The following is a 16,406-nucleotide window of genomic DNA, read 5'->3' as shown; positions in this document are numbered from 1 at the left end:
AAGAACAAACATGGTTCTTTAGGAGAACAAAGGGGACATAAGAGTGTTTGTGATAATGCTTGTACCTATAAAGATACAAGTGGTCTTTCTGTCTTCTTCAGGGCCATAAAACTCCTCCGGAAAGGGGATTTATGGTAGGTTTACTCTTGGTCTCTTTCCTGGAAGCAGACCCACCCCAAAGAGAGAATTGATGTCAGTCTTCATTTCTTAGAACTTTTCTGCCTTTAGTCAGATAGGGAAGCTCCCAGAAGGCTTCTTTCCGTGTCTGTTGAATCTCAGATGTCTTCAGCTTAATATATTCTTTATACCACCAACCCTGCAGTTCTGAGTGGGTCCTTACACCACACAGTTTGCAGTTGCTCGATGAATATTTTTGAATGAATGAACACAGGGGTTAGGTAGGAACACAGTTGTTTGATGGTGTAGCCTGTGGCACAGGGATTGATTGCGGCAGGAGGTGAAGTCCAAATTCCCATCTCAGCTGAGGAACTTGCCCCACACAACCAAACTGGGCCCCCTCTTGGCTAAGCAGCATATTTAGAATCTGGCAAAGGTTGGGCCAACCAACCCGTTTACCCAGGAATTTTGCGGAAGTTCTTCTGACGTCTGCTTGGAAATCATATTCTAAGAAGCTTTGAGGCCAGAGCTACAGAGGAGTAGGTTTGGAACAAGCAATGAGAAATTTTAAGACTCAGCTCTGTTCATTGAGAAGGTTAACTTTTTTTTGAAAGAAATGGGAAAATGAATGTCTGACAAATTCTGGAGCTGCTGCTTGAAAAGGGAGACGGTGAATAGGACAGGAAAGACAAGCAGGTCCCAGACAGATTGGGGATCTTTGCAGGGGAAAGGCTCCCAGACCCCTGAAGAGAGTCCCCTTCCAGATGGGGGCTGACAAGTGGGGAGGAATTAGAGAGGCTGGGTGTTGGGTCAGTGGAGTTCGCCAGTGACGAACCCTCCTGGCCTGTATTTTACTGACACCTCTCAACCCAGCCCAATTTGAGGCTCTTGTTCCAGCCTTCCTTGTATTCGATTTCCAAGAAAGGACTAGATGTTCTTCCGGAAATGGCCTTGCTCTGGACTCAGGCGTGAGATGGGTTGTCCAGATGTCCAGTTGGCCCAGTTAGAAAGGCTTTGAGCAGAGTCCTATAAAAATAGATCTTTCTAAGGCATTTCTTCCACTTCCTTTCTCCTCTGCAGACCAAACAACCAGCCCAGGTGAGGGCATATTTCTTTTCCACAGCAGATGCTGGCTTCTGCAACTGTTCAGGGCCAGTGAAGCAACTTTCCCTGATGCCATTAACTTCCTGTGAAGAAAGAAAGGGGACAAACCTTGAATGAAAAAAATAAAGGTGCCTGACTAGCAGCTTGGCAGAGGTCATCAGGCAGATAAGATTTGAAGCTGGAGCTCAAATCTAGGTTCCAGCTCTAAATCTTTGTACAGCACCCAGCTGCCTGGCTCAGAGGTAACCCGGGTGAGAAAACGTCTCAGGGTGCCACTCAGCTGTGAATCGTTCTGAGTGTCCAGTTTTAGGCATCAGAGAAGGGGAAATTAGTCAGGGTGGAAGGATTCACCAGAGAAATCAGTGAGGACAGTGGTCAACAGAAGCAGAAGGAAGAAAAATCATATAAAGGAACCTTAGAATTTGGCCCACCTTTTTGGTTTCAGCGAGAACACACTTCTACATTTTTAAACTGAAAGCACATTTATTCCCCAGCACTGGCCCCTGGCCCTTGGCCTTTGGCTTAGAAACAAAAGCGGGTTGTTTGGTCCCTGGGCAGGGATGTTTGCTCACAGATAATGATGTGTGCTCAGAGCAGTTGGTTTGGGCAAGAGAGCGTGCATTTGGAAGGTGTGAGTGAGGGGCTGCTGTGCTGTTCTGCTCAAGCTCAGGTGATGCTTATGTGCACGAAAGCGGAAAGCGGAAGTGGAGGGGCTGGACTGGACAACCTCTTCCCTGCCTTCCACGTTGATGGAGTTGGGCATTGTTGGGCAAATCATTGTAAACCAGAATCTTAGAGCTAGTGTTGACCTCAGGTCACCTGTCCTCTGACCCGCTCATGCACTCTCCCAACACGTGCCCTTTGCTTAAATCCCTCATCACAGGGAGCCCACCCCCCACACCAGCAACCCACACCCTATGGCATAACTGGCAGCTGTCATAGCATTTCCTTTTCCTGCATACAGTCTGCTTTGCTCTCACCTCCACACCCTGGTTCTGGTTCTGCCCAATGGGGACAGTCATTTCATTCACTCCACCAATATTTTAGGGGTGCTCCCTTTGTGCTGGGCATTGCGCCCAGTCCTGAAGATGAGCTCACCTGGTTGGGGTGAGATAGATAAGTAAGAGGTCATTTATTTCAGTAAAAGTCACCACCATCCATTTAGTTGCTCAGGCCTGGATCTGGGTGTCATTCTTGATCCCTCTCTTCCCTAACCCCATAGTCTTGTTGGCTCAACTTACAAAATATTTCTGGCATTTATCCCCTTTTCTGCTCCTCTCCACTTCAGCTGCTATGCTGTGCTATGTTTGGATGCATGTCATTTTTCACATGTGAGTTTCTGTAGAGTGAATTCTTGTAAGTGGAATTGCTAGGTCTTTAGGCCTCAGCACTTGTCACTTTGACAGGTATTACCAAGTAGCTGTCTGGAGAAGGTGAACCAATTTACACTCCCTCCAACAGGGCCTGCTTGGGCTCGTTTCCCACAGCTGCGCACTAACTGTGTGCTCATAATTTGCTACTTGCCAATCTGATAAGTAAAACATGGTATTCGTTGTATTTTTAATTTGCATTATCCGTATTATGAATAAGGTTTAATATCTTTCCTTTAGTCTAAAATTAAAAACACAAAAACAAAAACAAGGTCTGAACCCTTCCCTGCCCCGTCCGTTTAGGATTGGGGCCTGGTCACTGGCCCCAAACAGGACGCCGGGTGTGGCTGGGCGGGAGGCGGGGAAGGCGGGGACTCCCCCTTCGCTCCGGGCCGCGGAGCCCCGCCCCCGAGTCCACCTCCGGCGGCCTGGGCGGAGCACCGGGGCCAGTGGGCGGCGCTGCGCTGCCTGATTTATTCTGGTCCAGGAGAAGCCGTGAGTCCCGCGGTCTGCACAGCCGGAGCCGGGACCCCGCACGCCGCGTGCCCCAGCATGCCTGGCCCCCGCCTGCCGGCCGCGCTCTGCGGCGTGCTGCTCTGTGCCTCGGGCCTCTTCGCCGCATCTGGTGAGTGAGCACGCCGCCCTGCCGCCCTCGCCCCTCCTCTCCGCTCGGAAGTTCGCAGCGGCGCCCTCCCTCCGCCTCCAGTGTTGACAAACTTGGTCAGAGAGCCGAGGCCGGGTGGAGGGGCAACTTCCCGGGCTGCGCCCCTGCCTGCACTGGGGATGCGCCGGGCTTCTCCCGCTGTCTCCGCACCCGCGCGTCTTGGCCAGTGAGAGAGGCTAGAACGTTGGGCGGTGGCTCGGGACACTGGGTGACAGCCCAGCCCTCCCCACGGAGGTGGCTTACTCATAACAAAGGGATCCCCTGTGTAGGGCCTCTCTTTTCCCATCTGTAAAATGAGGCCATTGAACCGAGTCTGACTGGCGCGCACCTTCCCCCTGAAAGTTTCTAAGACTCTTGTATTGATAAGTCGTCTTCAGCCAACTTTCCCTGGCAACTCCTTCTCAAGTCCTGTGGCCGGTCTGGTCCTTGGACATTTCCGCTCTTACTCGTGGATGTCTGCAGATAAGCTAAGGGATGGCTGGGAGTGGGTGGGATGGACCGGCCCTGAATGGGGCCCAGGGAGGGGGCCAGGAGCCTGGAGAGGCCTGGAAAAGGACTGCCTCCTACAGAGGCTGCTCCTGACTCCTTCCTGCGACCTTGGCGTGCTGCTGTATCTTAGTCCTCCCCCGCCAGGAGGCCGCCTACTGCCAGCTAGCCCTCCAGCAGGCGGGTCATGGAGATGCCTCGTCCCCTTCACTGAGGGGCCCCGCAGTCCCCTCCAGGGCTGGGAAACGGGTGCCCATTGGAGGAGGGGGGCAAGGACTCTTCAGGTACCCGCTCCATCATTTTCTCATAGAAATGGAAAACTTAAGGGCAACTCCAAGCTCCCACGCACTTGGATGCTGGCGGCTGTCCCCAGCAACCCTGAGAGATGGCTGGGTCTTGTCCCTTTCCATCCCTCTCAGTCCCCACAATCTGAGCCCTGGCAAAATGTCCCAGGGGAAATCTCCCCAAAGGGCAGGACCCTGAAATCCCAAAGGTGATTTAGTAGGAATGTGATCTGACTTTTCCCCAAACCAGAAGCCCAGTAGCCAAAGGGAAAGAACCGGCTGCTGTGCGCAGGTGAGTCAGTCTAAGGCCCTCCAGGTAGGGAATACCTTTCACTTTCCCTTTTTCCCACTGGACTGCTTTTCCCTGGAGCAAGATATGATTGGACGGGGAAGGCAGAGGAGTTGGACCTTGTTGGGACAGAAGCCGAGGACTCTGGCCGTTCCTAAGCCTCTGTCTGTGCTGGTGCCTCAGCCTTGCCAGGTCAGGGGAGGGGATTAACCTGCTATTTAAAGCCAGTGACTAATAGCTCCTTTAGAGCCTCGTGCTGAGGTGGAGCTCTGCGGACTCCATCGCTCATTAACGGTGTTCCCTTCCCTGGAGCGTGGGCCCAGCTCTCTGGGGCTTTGGGATTTCAGGAGGGTCCTCCAGTCTGGCATGGCACGACTCTGTGGGGAGGAGAAACGATTTCTTGTGTCTCACCTCAAATGCCTGCTCAGCTTTGGGTGTGGGGTCTTGTGCAGCCCCCTGGGATGCTAAGGTCAGAAGACCCTCCCGCAGACTGATACAGTTCACCAGAGCCAAGGGACTAGGGACAGGCTAGTGGTGCGCATCTGTCACCCAGGCCCCCAACCAGAAGCTGGCATGTCCTCTTCAGCCCTCTTCCCGCCTCTGTAGTCCTGTCCAGTGTTTCTCAAATCATCCTGCCTTTCTCCTGACTTCCTCTCACCAGGAGTCCTGTGACAGCCTCCCTGATGCTCTCCTGGTCGCCTACCTGCCCTGCTCCTGTCACATTTCCACCCAGCAGCCAGAGGGATCTTTGGGTAGCTCCTTCCATCTCAGACTTGGAAACGGGTTCCCCATTCCCACCTCATGCTTGAGAATCTCTGATTTATTTTTTCCTGGTGGACCATGGTGGGGAGGCTGAAGGAAAGTTACGAGTCCCTGGTCCGCAGGGTGAAAAGTCTAAACTTGTCATTCTTAAGTCCTTCCCAGTCTGGCCCCAACCTCCCTGTTCAGCTGTGTCCTACTGTTCTCCAACATACATGCTATGCTCTGTGTGCTTCTGCTTTCCTGTGGAGTGCGCTTTCCTCATCCTCCAGCCTGGCACACTCTCCCACTCCATCTTTCAGACCAGCTCACGTGTCCCCTCCGCTGTGAAACTCTCAGCCCCTTGGCAGAAACCACACCTGCAGTGGCCCCTCGTGCAGGCTTCTGTCAGAGCTCGTGGTGCCCGCTCACTCCCGTTGACTTGTCTGCCCTTTTCCCATGGCTTTTTGTAGGACTGCACCTGATTCCTCTCTCTCGGGGGCCCAGCACGTACTTGGTCGTTGCCCCCCCCCCCAAATATCTACTGAGTGAAGGACTTGTTTGCTCCTGTCACTGCAGGTGACTTCTGTGACTCCAGCCAGTGCCTGAATGGTGGGACCTGCTTGTTGGACCAGGACAACGTCCTCTTCTACTGCCTCTGCCCCAAAGGCTTCACAGGCCTCATTTGCAACGAGACTGAGAAAGGTATGTACCTTCCCTTCTGTGGAGCACACCTGCTGCTCTGCACCCACCTCCCAGTGCTGTCCAGGCTGCGGGGCTGAGCTTGTCCGTCCTGAAGTAGGTAGTGTCCCCAGCCCCTCTCCTGTTGTCAGCTAGCATTTCCCTGGAAACTCCCAGGCCACTTGAAAAGCTGAGCTGCTTCCTCTAGTTGGGCTGATTCACCTACAGACTACGCTCCTTGGCGCCTGGCTGGCCATCAGGCAGAGTCGGGGAAGGAGGAAGTGGATGGTTGGGGGGAGGCAGGCAATGAGCTGAGTTTGGGCGGAGTGTGCTTTTGGGCTGGGTCCAACTGCTGCTGCCTGTTTCTGTCCCCATCTCCTTGCTGATCACCTGCCCGTCTTCCCTGCCTTGCCCTCCCCAGGTTCCTGTTTCCCAAACCCCTGCCTCAATAATGCGGAGTGCCAAGTGATCGATGACGCACACCGCGGAGACGTCTTCACCGAGTACATCTGCAAGTGCCCTGATGGCTACACAGGCACCCACTGTGAGACCAGTGAGTATCTGAGGGTGCCAGCCCTGGGGGCGGGGGGACAGACCCTGAGCCACAGTCCTGGCAGCCTGGGCCATGTCTGGCCTTATTCCCTGTGCCAGGGCCTCCTCTGGTAGATTGAGGATGGGACAGAACCTCGGTTAGGCCACGGGGTAGGTGGGAGTGTTGTCCAGTTGTCCCTCCCCAGGCTCCTTCCTGCCCAGGCCTCCCGCCTGGGACTGCAGGGCAGGCCTGATGTTATTGCAGGAGAGTGAGGAGTGGGGGTGGCCCCTGAGGTCATGGGAGTGCTATTTCCTGGGTCACCATGAATCAGACACATAGCATTAGGGTTAAGTCTTAGTTTTTTCTACCAACAGGGGAAAACAAGCATGTTCTTAATCTTTTGGGGCCCAGGAGGTCAGTAAATAAGGCTTGGGCCTCAGGGTCTGACAGCTCCTGGCCCAGACGGGGCGGTCCCTTCACGGTCAGGTGGTCAGAGGCCCAGCGTGTATAGAGGGGCTGACTTGCCCTGCCTGCTTGGTTATCCACTCAGCCACAGCATGGCCTTGGGTGGCTGCCCAGCCGCTACTGCCCTCAGTGGCTCTCCTTGCCTAGCTGGAGTCCCTCCCACCAAACTAGGACTCTTCTGAAAAGTCTACGTCTAGGCCTGGGGTGGGTGAAGTGGGGAAAGGGGCGGGGGACAGATTTCTGCAGTCCCGTGGGTCTGTTACTGAACATCTCGGGCAGGGGGCTGTTCTCCTTCAGACAGATGTAGGGGTGCACGCGGAGGATTGCTGGCCTATAGGAGGAGGAGGGAGGCTGGGCCAGCTGGGTGGGAGCTGGGGCCCTGGGGGAGCGCAGGTGAAGTGATGCCCTTCACCTTGTGGGAGGCAGCGTGCAGGGCCTGTGCCTTGGGCCCTGGGCTGAGGCCAATGTGTTTGAAATCCTGGCTGGAGGAATGTGGGTGTGTGTGGTGGGGGATCACCAAGACAGACAGAGCCCTAGGTGGGGCCCGGTGGGCCCACTAATTACTGTGCTGGGAGCCGAGGTAACCACGGGTATGCTTGAGTCGGAATTACCCACCTAGCCTTCTCAGGCAGGGGTGCGTGGGAGGTGAGGCAGCCCCTCCTTGTTCGAGCCAGGGGTATTGGAGTAGGGTGTCCTGACCCTAGGTTCTCTGCTTGGAGTGAGGACAACGGCTCAGTCCCCATGACCATATTGCTGGGGTGATGGTGAAGGTGAAGAGGCCTTGGTTGGGTCAGGACCAGAAGCTGGAAAGGGCAGAGGGTATGAGAAAAAACAGAATGGCCTTAGTGCCCCACCCAGACAACTCCTGCCATGTGGGATCCTAGAATACTCCAGGCAGATTTGCTTATTGATTTGCTTATTGCCTTCTGGGCAGTACACTGCCATCTGAGGTGCCGCTTCTCCCAGATCCATCCTGGGGAAGCCAGAGGCTGGGCTTGGGCTGGGTGTGGCGGTCCTCCTGGTGGGACCACCAACCGTAGCCTGGAGAGAGACTCTAGTCGCCAGTTATAGCAGCTCCATCAGCCCCCCCATCACTGTGCCTGGCCGCTCTCTTCCTCATCACGTACCTTTTCTTGGTGCCTCCTCTGGGGCCCTCATTGTCCATTCATGGTCTCTGCTCTGGGTCCTCAGCAGAGACCACACTGTCCTGTTCTCTTGTCCTCTGGGTCCCCCTGCTTGGACTGCTTGGGTGGCCCCCTGACTGCCATCTTTCTGCCTGCAGCCTGCACCATGCCTCTGGGCATGCAGACGGGCGCCATTGCCGACTCGCAGATCTCCGCCTCATCCCTGTACTTCGGCTTCATGGGTTTGCAGCGCTGGGCCCCAGAGCTGGCCCGCCTGCATCGCACAGGCATCGTCAATGCCTGGACAGCCAGCAACTACGATAGAAAACCCTGGATCCAGGTGTGGAAGGGATGGCCCTGGGGTGGGGTGGGATGAGCGTGCCTGCATGTGGGGGTCACCCCAGGAAGGGTTCATAACGGGGGTCAAGGTAGCAGGTTCCCACAGGTGAAGTGTCTATAAGTTGACGGCAGCCTTGGGGGGCCTGGGGTGGGTGGGCAGGATAAGGTGGAGCAGAGGGGGTAGAAGGAACCCGTGAGCCTAAGGGTACTGTCCCCCCTGCCCTGGGTCCAGGTAAACCTGCTGCGGAAAATGCATGTGACGGGCGTGGTGACGCAGGGCGCCAGCCGCTCAGGCAATGCTGAGTATGTCAAGAGTTTCAAGGTGGCCTACAGCCTCAACGGGAAAAAGTTCCAGTTTGTCCAGGAAGAAGACGACTCAGGAGATAAGGTGAGGCTGTTGGGACCCTGCGAAAGGACTGTGGTTAGCACCCCTGGGGCTCCAGTGTTGTTTGAGGGCCCCAATGAGGCAAGGGTACCCTGAGTGATTGGCCATGAGGTGGGTCTTCAGGTGTTTCTTGGTTCCCAGATATTGGGAAACCCAGATTGTTCCCACGTTTTGTGGTTACAAGTAATAGCCCCACTTGATATCCAAGAATAGCGAGACTTAACAAGGTTCAGTGACTTGGGGGTGGCTTGTAGTGGCAGGGTGGGGATGCATTTTGACCCTTCCTCGGCTACCATGTACAGTCGTGCAGGTTGTACACTGCTCAAGGATGTCATTCCTAAGTGAGCACCATTCACAATGTAAACATATGTTTGTGTACTTCGATCTTTGGGAAAGTCGTTACAGTAAAGTGTCATGAGAAAGGAGTGCCTTTTTCTAATTTGCACAGAGGCATCCTATACATTTATGGGTCGCCCTGTGTGAAAGAGTGGTTTGTGCCCAGGCCCCACGATGATCAAGGAAGCTCAACAAGGGGAATCTGGGTTGTTGAGGACTGTGGGGCCAGGGGAAGGGCTGAGTCCCCAAATGGCCCTGCTAAGCCCCTGCTCCCCCCATCGGCCTGCAGAAGAAAGTGGCGAGCCCAGGAGGGGGGACTGACCACTCCTACAATCTGCTCTTCCTCCTAGATATTTAGGGGTAATTGGGACAACAACGGCCTGAAGACCAACATGTTTGGCTTCCCTCTGGAGGTGCAGTATGTGAGGCTGGTGCCCCTTCTCTGTCACCGGGGCTGCACCCTGCGCTTCGAGCTCCTTGGCTGTGAGCTGAATGGTGAGTGCTGGGGTCTGTGGTCCATCCTAGAGGGTGGTCTCTCTTCTCAGCCAGGCTGAGCTGGGGAGGGCTGCAGCAAGGCCCCGGGACCTGGGCTCAGATAGCAGAGGCACACTAGAGGCGTCACCTGGCCAGTAGCCGTCCTGTCTGCCAACGCAGGGCATTCTGGGGTAGAGAACAAAAGAGACACCACTTCGGTTTTCAAAGCATTTTCACTTATTCCGATGGGTTCCTGGAGCTCCTAGAACATGTGGTATTAGGTCTGTTTTGCAGATTTCAGCTCTATGAGGGCAGGGAGTTTGTTTTATTCACTGCTGTATTCCCAGTACCTGTAACAGTGCCGGACCATAGGTGCTCAATAATCATTTGATGAATGAGTTACTGAATGAATGAGGAAAGTGAGGCCCAGATAAATATTTATCAAGGGCACACAGCTGGTGTGCGCTCTTGGTCTAGATCCCTGGGCTTCTAACACCCACCCATCCAGGGTTCCTCCTCCCCAAACCTCCTGTAGTCTGCATTCCAGAGACACGTGGGAGTCGAGGGTCATAGGGAACTGGGGGGGCGGCGGGGGGGGTTGGTGCTTCCTGCTGCCCTTTCCCGATGGAGGAATGGGGGGCGGGGGGCAGAAAGGGACAGGTTGAGTCTCCTGCCCCTCAGCCCTGAGTCAAGGAAAAGTCACCATTGGGGTGGTCAGGTGCAGGGATGGGGCGCAGAAGCCTGTCTCCTCCCAGTGCACCCAGCTTTCTCTTTTTACAGCCACATGCCACCTGCAGGCCACCGGCAAAACTGTAGGACTCACTAGGCAGATTGCAGAGCTGAGGTGGCTGTCTGCCTTTCTGCCTTATCCGAGACCCACCCTTTGTGCCTTCTTTCCCCTCTGTGGCCCTTCTTCCTCTTATCCCATTTCAGATACCATCCAGTACCACTCAGAGCTGAGTTCTGTGTGCCTGGCTGGGTTTAGTTTCTTTTGTTTTGTTTTTTTTTTCAAATTATGAACTTAAGTCTGTGTTCCCAGGGTCACTGCCTTTGGAGCCTAGCTGTTTAAGTGGGGAGTTAAAGACTTTTCCTTCTGCTAAAAGGAAATTTTAGCAATTGGTAAAGGACAGAGACGGGTCTGGGGGCCCCTACCCTGGCTCCTTTCCCTAGAGTCCCTCGCCACTAGCTGTCATAGTCTGAGGCGTTTGGCTGGTAAAGTTGCCAGCATGGTCCTCTCACAGCCGACTCCCTCTGAGGTCGAGAAAGGATGAGGCTGGCAAGCTGAGGAAGGGAGGCTGCTCTGTCTGCTGCCCACAAGGTCTGGACCGTCTCCTTTCCGTAGTAGGCATTCCAATCAGCTGGCTTTCCAGGCCCACTCCTCCCACTCCCCCAACTCCCCAAAGGGACAGACAGTTGTGGAATGGGGATTCTACCAGGTATGAGACATGCCCATCGTTCTCTTGGGAGTTTTATCTTCTCCGGCCCATCCCCAACTATTCTGGCCGCCTTCAGGTAAAGGTGACTAGTACAAGACAGCCCGGCACATTCCTCAGTGTTTGGGGCAGGCCTGAGTGACACCGAGGTCAGCTTCTGAGGCCAGCCCTCACAGGCCTGATAGCACGCTGACTGTTGAGTATGTGAAGTCCCTCTGCAAGATGCCAAGGGAGGGGCTGCTGGGCAAGGTGACACGATCCCCCTGAGTTCTCACTTCTCTGCCTTCCACCTGCTGGAAGTTCTATTCATTGCCGGGTTACTACCAGACAGGCCTTCATGGCTCAGAATGGGTGTATGCATGTTGGAGGTGATCAGGTGTTTGTGTGTGTGATTTGGCACAATGTTTGTCTGTCAGCCTCAGTTTTCTCATCTGTAAGATGGGTTTGCTACTATCTTCAGGTTTTTGTGTGGTGGATAAATGACTAAAGAAAGCACTGACTGAGTCAGTGAGACGGTTTTCATGATCTGGACAAAATCCCAGGACTCAGCAGTGTGGATAGCAGCTGTACTGTAGGAGTGACAGGAGGTGCTGTGAGTCCAGGGGAGGGACAAGTCCTCCCCAGGTGAGGTAGTCAGGGCAGGCTTGTTGGAGGAGGTGTCTCACAAGTCAGGCTTTGAAGGAGGGTGGGAGATGGTGGATCAGGGCCTGCCCTGGTGCACGGGGAGAAGAGTGGTGGGTGATCTGTGATAGGTTGAGTGGGGGTGGGAACTGAGAGCAGCTGGCTGAGGGTAGGAGTGGGTGGGGCAGGCAGTGAGAAAGTAGGGTGAATGGCTCTAAAAGGCAGAAGGAGCTTCTGTCTGTTGTCCAAGAGGATGCCAGGGGCTGGTCGGATCCACAGAGTTCTTTCCCCTTCATCTCCTTGTGCTCACGCCCCTGGGAAGCTGTGGATCCCAGATGTGGGTGACAGTCCCCTTTGCTGGCAGGATGCTCCGAACCCTTGGGCCTAAAGGACAACATCATCCCCAACAAGCAGATCACGGCCTCTAGCATCTACAGGACCTGGGGCCTGAGTTCCTTCAGCTGGTATCCCTACTACGCGCGGCTGGACCAGCAGGGCAAGTTCAATGCCTGGACCGCTGAGAGCAACTCTGCCTCTGAGTGGCTGCAGGTGGGCCAGGCCTCTGGGGTGCAGACCTGGGGTCAGCTGGGGTTGGGTGGGGCTGCCAAGGCTTTGACCTCCACCCAGTCCAGGCTTCTCTGCTCCACAAGAGGCAGTTTCTGAAAAGCCTTGTTTTTTCCTCCACTTTTGCTCGTTCTTCCTGCCACGAGCCCCACCTTCCTCCTGATTCTGTGACTCCAGGGTGGGGGTGGGGCACGGGGCTCTCAGCACTGCTTCCACCAAAGCCCCCAGCCCAAGTGGAGAAAGGGTGTGCGTGTGTCTATATGTGTGTCTGTGTCTGTAGGGGGAGAGCCACCTCCATTGGCTGCCACAGGTGATAAGGCTGAGCCCTGGGACAGCAGGGCGCGGTGAAGGAGAGATACCTGAGACAGGCGCTAGGAGTTTCTCTGTCTGCACAGAGCAAATGCTCTCTAACTTCGTGTCTGAGAACACTAGTGTAATTTAAAAAACTATCGGACTTTCTTGTACTTGTGCAACACGAGAGTCACGGGAAAACCAAAGCATTCGCTCACGTCACAGACGAGGAAACTGAAGGTCTGCCCAGTGACGTAGCTTTTCCCAAACTAGAACACACGTCCACGTGTGTCTTCCTTTTCTCACCTTCATGGAGGACATCCAAGCAAAGAAAATGCGGTTGATTTTTTTCCCCATAGATTGACTTGGGCAACTTGAAGCAAGTGACCGGCATCATCACGCAGGGGGCCCGAGACTTTGGCCACATCCAGTATGTGGCAGCCTACAAGGTGGCCCACAGCAACGACGGCACGAACTGGACTGAGTACAAGGACCAGGGGGCCGCAGACAGCAAGGTGAGTGTTTGCTGCCTTCCCTGCATCACTCCAGGGGTGCCCAGCCAGGCTGGCCAGGGTCTCTGACGGGAGGGGCACTGGCTTCTGGGGCCCTCCTGACACCCCCTCTGCCTCCAGATCTTCCCCGGCAACTTGGACAATAATTCCCACAAGAAGAACGTGTTTGAGACGCCCTTCCTGGCTCGTTTTGTGCGCATCCTGCCCGTAGCGTGGCACAACCGCATCACCCTTCGCGTGGAGCTGCTGGGCTGTTAGTGGTGGGCTCCGCGGAAGTGAGTGGAAGGGCCGCGGGGCACTGCCCCTTCCCGGGTCTTCCTGACCTTCTGTGGGCCTGCCGCCGCCACCCGCCTCCTGATTGTAGAGACTTGGGGCATGGGGTTCCATTCACCTCTCCCTCCCTTCCTCCCCCTGCCTCACCTCCCACATGCCCCGCCTCCCACACGCCCTTGGCACCTAGCCCTCATGCCATCCCATTTTCTTAGGCACTGTGGGAGTTGAGTAGGTCTGGGATGGACACAGAAGAGCGAAGTAGCGGGTGTGGGTTACCTGCACCTCTCCAGATCGCTGCTTCCGGCCCCTGCGTCCTCCGTAGCCTGTCTCCCACACCCCACATTCCCATGTCCCTGGAGGAAGACCCTGAAGGTGCCAGGCTGGAGATAAGTCTCCTGCCTCTCAGCCCTGAGGCTGCCACTCTGCTGCTGCCATCTAGCCCCGACACTGCCCCCTTATCTCCTTGGAGACCCCTCTTGGCCCTTGTCCTGCAGCCTAGAAAGAGATAGAAGTGGGTTCAGTGGGTCTATGGAGAGAGAGAGGAGGAGGTAGGTGGGCATGGAGGGGCCCTCAATGCTGGTTGTTGACTAGAGAGTGCACAGGCAGCTTTCAAAATATATTTATATCACCCCGGAGCTCTTGCTGTGGTTCATCGTTAATGTGTTCAAATAGGCTTTGTTTTATGCTGGTTCCCCACCGTCCACCCTCAGACCTCCCAGGGCCCCATCATTCTCGTGTCACCTGCCTGACTACACAGAGCTTAACAGCCGGAGGAGGCTACTGGGGGGTCCCACAGGGGGCCAGGACTCGGCCTAGTGGGCAAGCACACTGGCTCCTGAGAGGCCATTGGCATATTCACTCCAGGGCTCAAATGGAAGCTTCAGGGGTACCCTTAAGCCCTCCCCCAGGCAGGAGCCATCAGGAAGTGGGGGGCAGTGCAGGGGTCTGATCTGGGAAGGGGGCTGGCAGATGGAGGAGGGACTGATTAGCTGGGAAAGGGGCTAATAAAACCACCCGAGTATGCTAGGCCTTGGGACACAAGATGAATTTTCTGGAACAAATGTGGGGAAGCCACGCTGTGATACACAGGTGCCTCTGGGTGGCAGATCTGGCCCCACAGCTGTCGACCCTGAAGAGGGTGTGGCTTTCTTGGCACTTCCTCAGAGAAATTCCTTTGAAGTGGCTCCTTACTGAGAGCTGCCTTTGCGGGCTTTTTCGCTGGGCAGGGGCAGAGTAAAAGGCCCAAGCCATGATCTCTGAATGAACTGGGGCAGTGGGGCTCCCTGCCCCTAGGGGTCCCTCAGCCCACTCCTTCCTGTTTCAGGGCTTTCCTCCTTGGAGCCGCTTGGATTGGGTTTGGAGTCAGTCTTTCTGGATAGTTGTTGGCGGCAGGACACCCTCCAGGGAGCATTTCCTACCCCCACCCCTGTACTGGCCTATCCTGGGGACTGGTGGATAAAGCAGTTTTCTCCCACAGTCTCTGCTCTGGGTTGGCTCGGCCTCCCCAGCAACTACTGTATGAGGTTGGACAATTAAGTTCGCGAACTCTTCCTAAAAAAAGTGCTACGTACCTCATTGCTGAACATCACTAAGGTCACCTTCAAAGTACTCCCCTTGGAGTCCAGTCACCTTCAAAGTACTCCCCTGAACCGACGTCAGTGCCTAGTCCACCCTTCAAAGCAATTTTGGAACTTTTTCTGGAATGGCCATCAGAGCTGTCGTCATATTACCCTTGATGTCCTGAATGTCATCAAAATGTCTTCCTTTCAATTATTTCCTTTATTTTCGGGTAACAAAAGTCATTGGGGGTCAGATCAGGTGAGTAGGAAGGGTGTTCCAATACAGTTATTTGTTTACTGGCTAAAAACTCCCTCATAGACAGTGCCGTGTGACCTGGTGCATTGCCGTGATGCAAGAGCCATGAATTGTTGGCCAAAAGTTCAGGCTGTCTAACTTTTTCATGCAGCCTTTTCAGCACTTCCAAATAGTAAACTTGGTTCACTGTTTGTCCAGTTGGTGCAAATTAGTAATGAATAATCCCTCTGATATCAGAAAAGGATAGCAATAGCGTTGCAACAAGTTCGCAAACCTAGTTGTCAGACCTTGTAGTTCCATTCTTAGAATGCAGGAGTCCCAGCTACAGAAAGGGAAACTGAGCTTCCCTCCCATCTGTCCACTTGCCCCTATCCATGGCATTAAATACTTTCTGTGGGCCAGTCTCTGGGTGACAGGCCATGTAGATTGGTGGGCAGTAGTCATAAGCCCTCCACTTGGCTCAGGAGACCCATGGTGACTCTGGACTTGCCCTTCCACTCATTCATCTTTGCAGCCTTGCATAGGGACCCTGGACTGGGGTCCCCTCACTCCTGACCCCCTTCTGTCCTTGGCTCCTCTTCCTGGGCAGCCTCCTGCACTAACAAAACTCCATGAACTTACTGTTTTATTCCTGTCCGCAGTCTCTAGAGCCAGCTCTGAGGTACCACCTGCTGCCCTGGCTGGCACATTAAACTCACTTTACTGTCGTAAAATTGACCTTCCCTGCTGTCCATTCCTCTCCCTACACCTGTGGCTATCAGTACTGCGACCTGTTGACCTGCCTCCTAGAAGTCTAGCCTTCCTTTTCAGCCTGGTGTAAGTATAGTGGAGCGACTAGGAGTCCAAGGTCTCAAGTGGAACAACCTAGGTTCAAATCCTGGCTCCGAGGGACCTTGGACAATTTACTTAATCTTGGTTTCAGTTACCTCATCTGTAAAGTGGAAATAGGGCTGACTCATGGCCTCCTGGGGACGGAGAGGGAAATGTACACAAGCACCTATGCACAGGAGGCCTCAGACACTGGTCATCTTTGTCAGAAGCTTGCACACGTTTCCTAATTGATACTTGTGTCCTGGTTATCTCCCCTCCAAATCCATCCTGCACATAGTGGTCAGATGTCTCTTCCCTGGCTCCCTTTCGCCTAACAAGCCTGGCATTCACTCTGGGTGCACGTTAGGCTCTAGTCACTGCAGCTCCGCTCTGATTTGCTCCTGGCTGTGTAACATGTATGGGTGTGTGCACACCAGCTGTCTAGGTGTGTTTAGGAAGAGGCTCTGAGCTCAGTGACCTTGTGGTCCTCTAGGCTTTTCTGCTGAGCAAACGGTCAGGTGCAGGTCCCCTCTTGGAATGGACAGAAAAGAAAACACCCTGTCCAAACAGGCGTCCTGGAAGGTGGCTGCTGGTATGGCTGTGTTGGCTGTTGTGAGGATTCTGAGGAAGGGCCCATCCGCTGTTGGAGAACCAGTCAGACTCCTGATTGCCCTGGAGTGAGGGGAGGCACACCCCTAT

At 54.7% G+C, this 16,406-nt stretch overlaps 1 protein-coding gene across 1 annotated transcript; it reads left to right on the top strand.

Annotated features, from left to right (window-relative positions):
- The first annotated feature begins 3,040 nt into the window (after window positions 1-3,040).
- On the top strand, window positions 3,041-13,717 carry MFGE8 (milk fat globule EGF and factor V/VIII domain containing). Its single transcript, XM_019726744.3, has 9 exons — window positions 3,041-3,216; window positions 5,632-5,757; window positions 6,155-6,286; window positions 8,013-8,194; window positions 8,426-8,581; window positions 9,265-9,409; window positions 11,807-11,991; window positions 12,657-12,812; window positions 12,930-13,717. Exons 1-9 carry the CDS (start codon window positions 3,144-3,146, stop codon window positions 13,065-13,067), a joined length of 1,293 nt encoding a protein of 430 aa, XP_019582303.1. The 5' UTR covers window positions 3,041-3,143; the 3' UTR covers window positions 13,068-13,717.
- The last annotated feature ends 2,689 nt before the right edge of the window (window positions 13,718-16,406 follow it).

The sequence above is a fragment of the Rhinolophus sinicus genome, chromosome 13, assembly GCF_057876585.1.
Source record: "Rhinolophus sinicus isolate RSI-liver-muscle chromosome 13, RSI-T2T, whole genome shotgun sequence".
NCBI lineage: Eukaryota > Metazoa > Chordata > Mammalia > Chiroptera > Rhinolophidae > Rhinolophus > Rhinolophus sinicus.
Note: the sequence above shows the minus strand (reverse complement) of the source record. Positions and strands in the feature narration are given on the sequence as shown.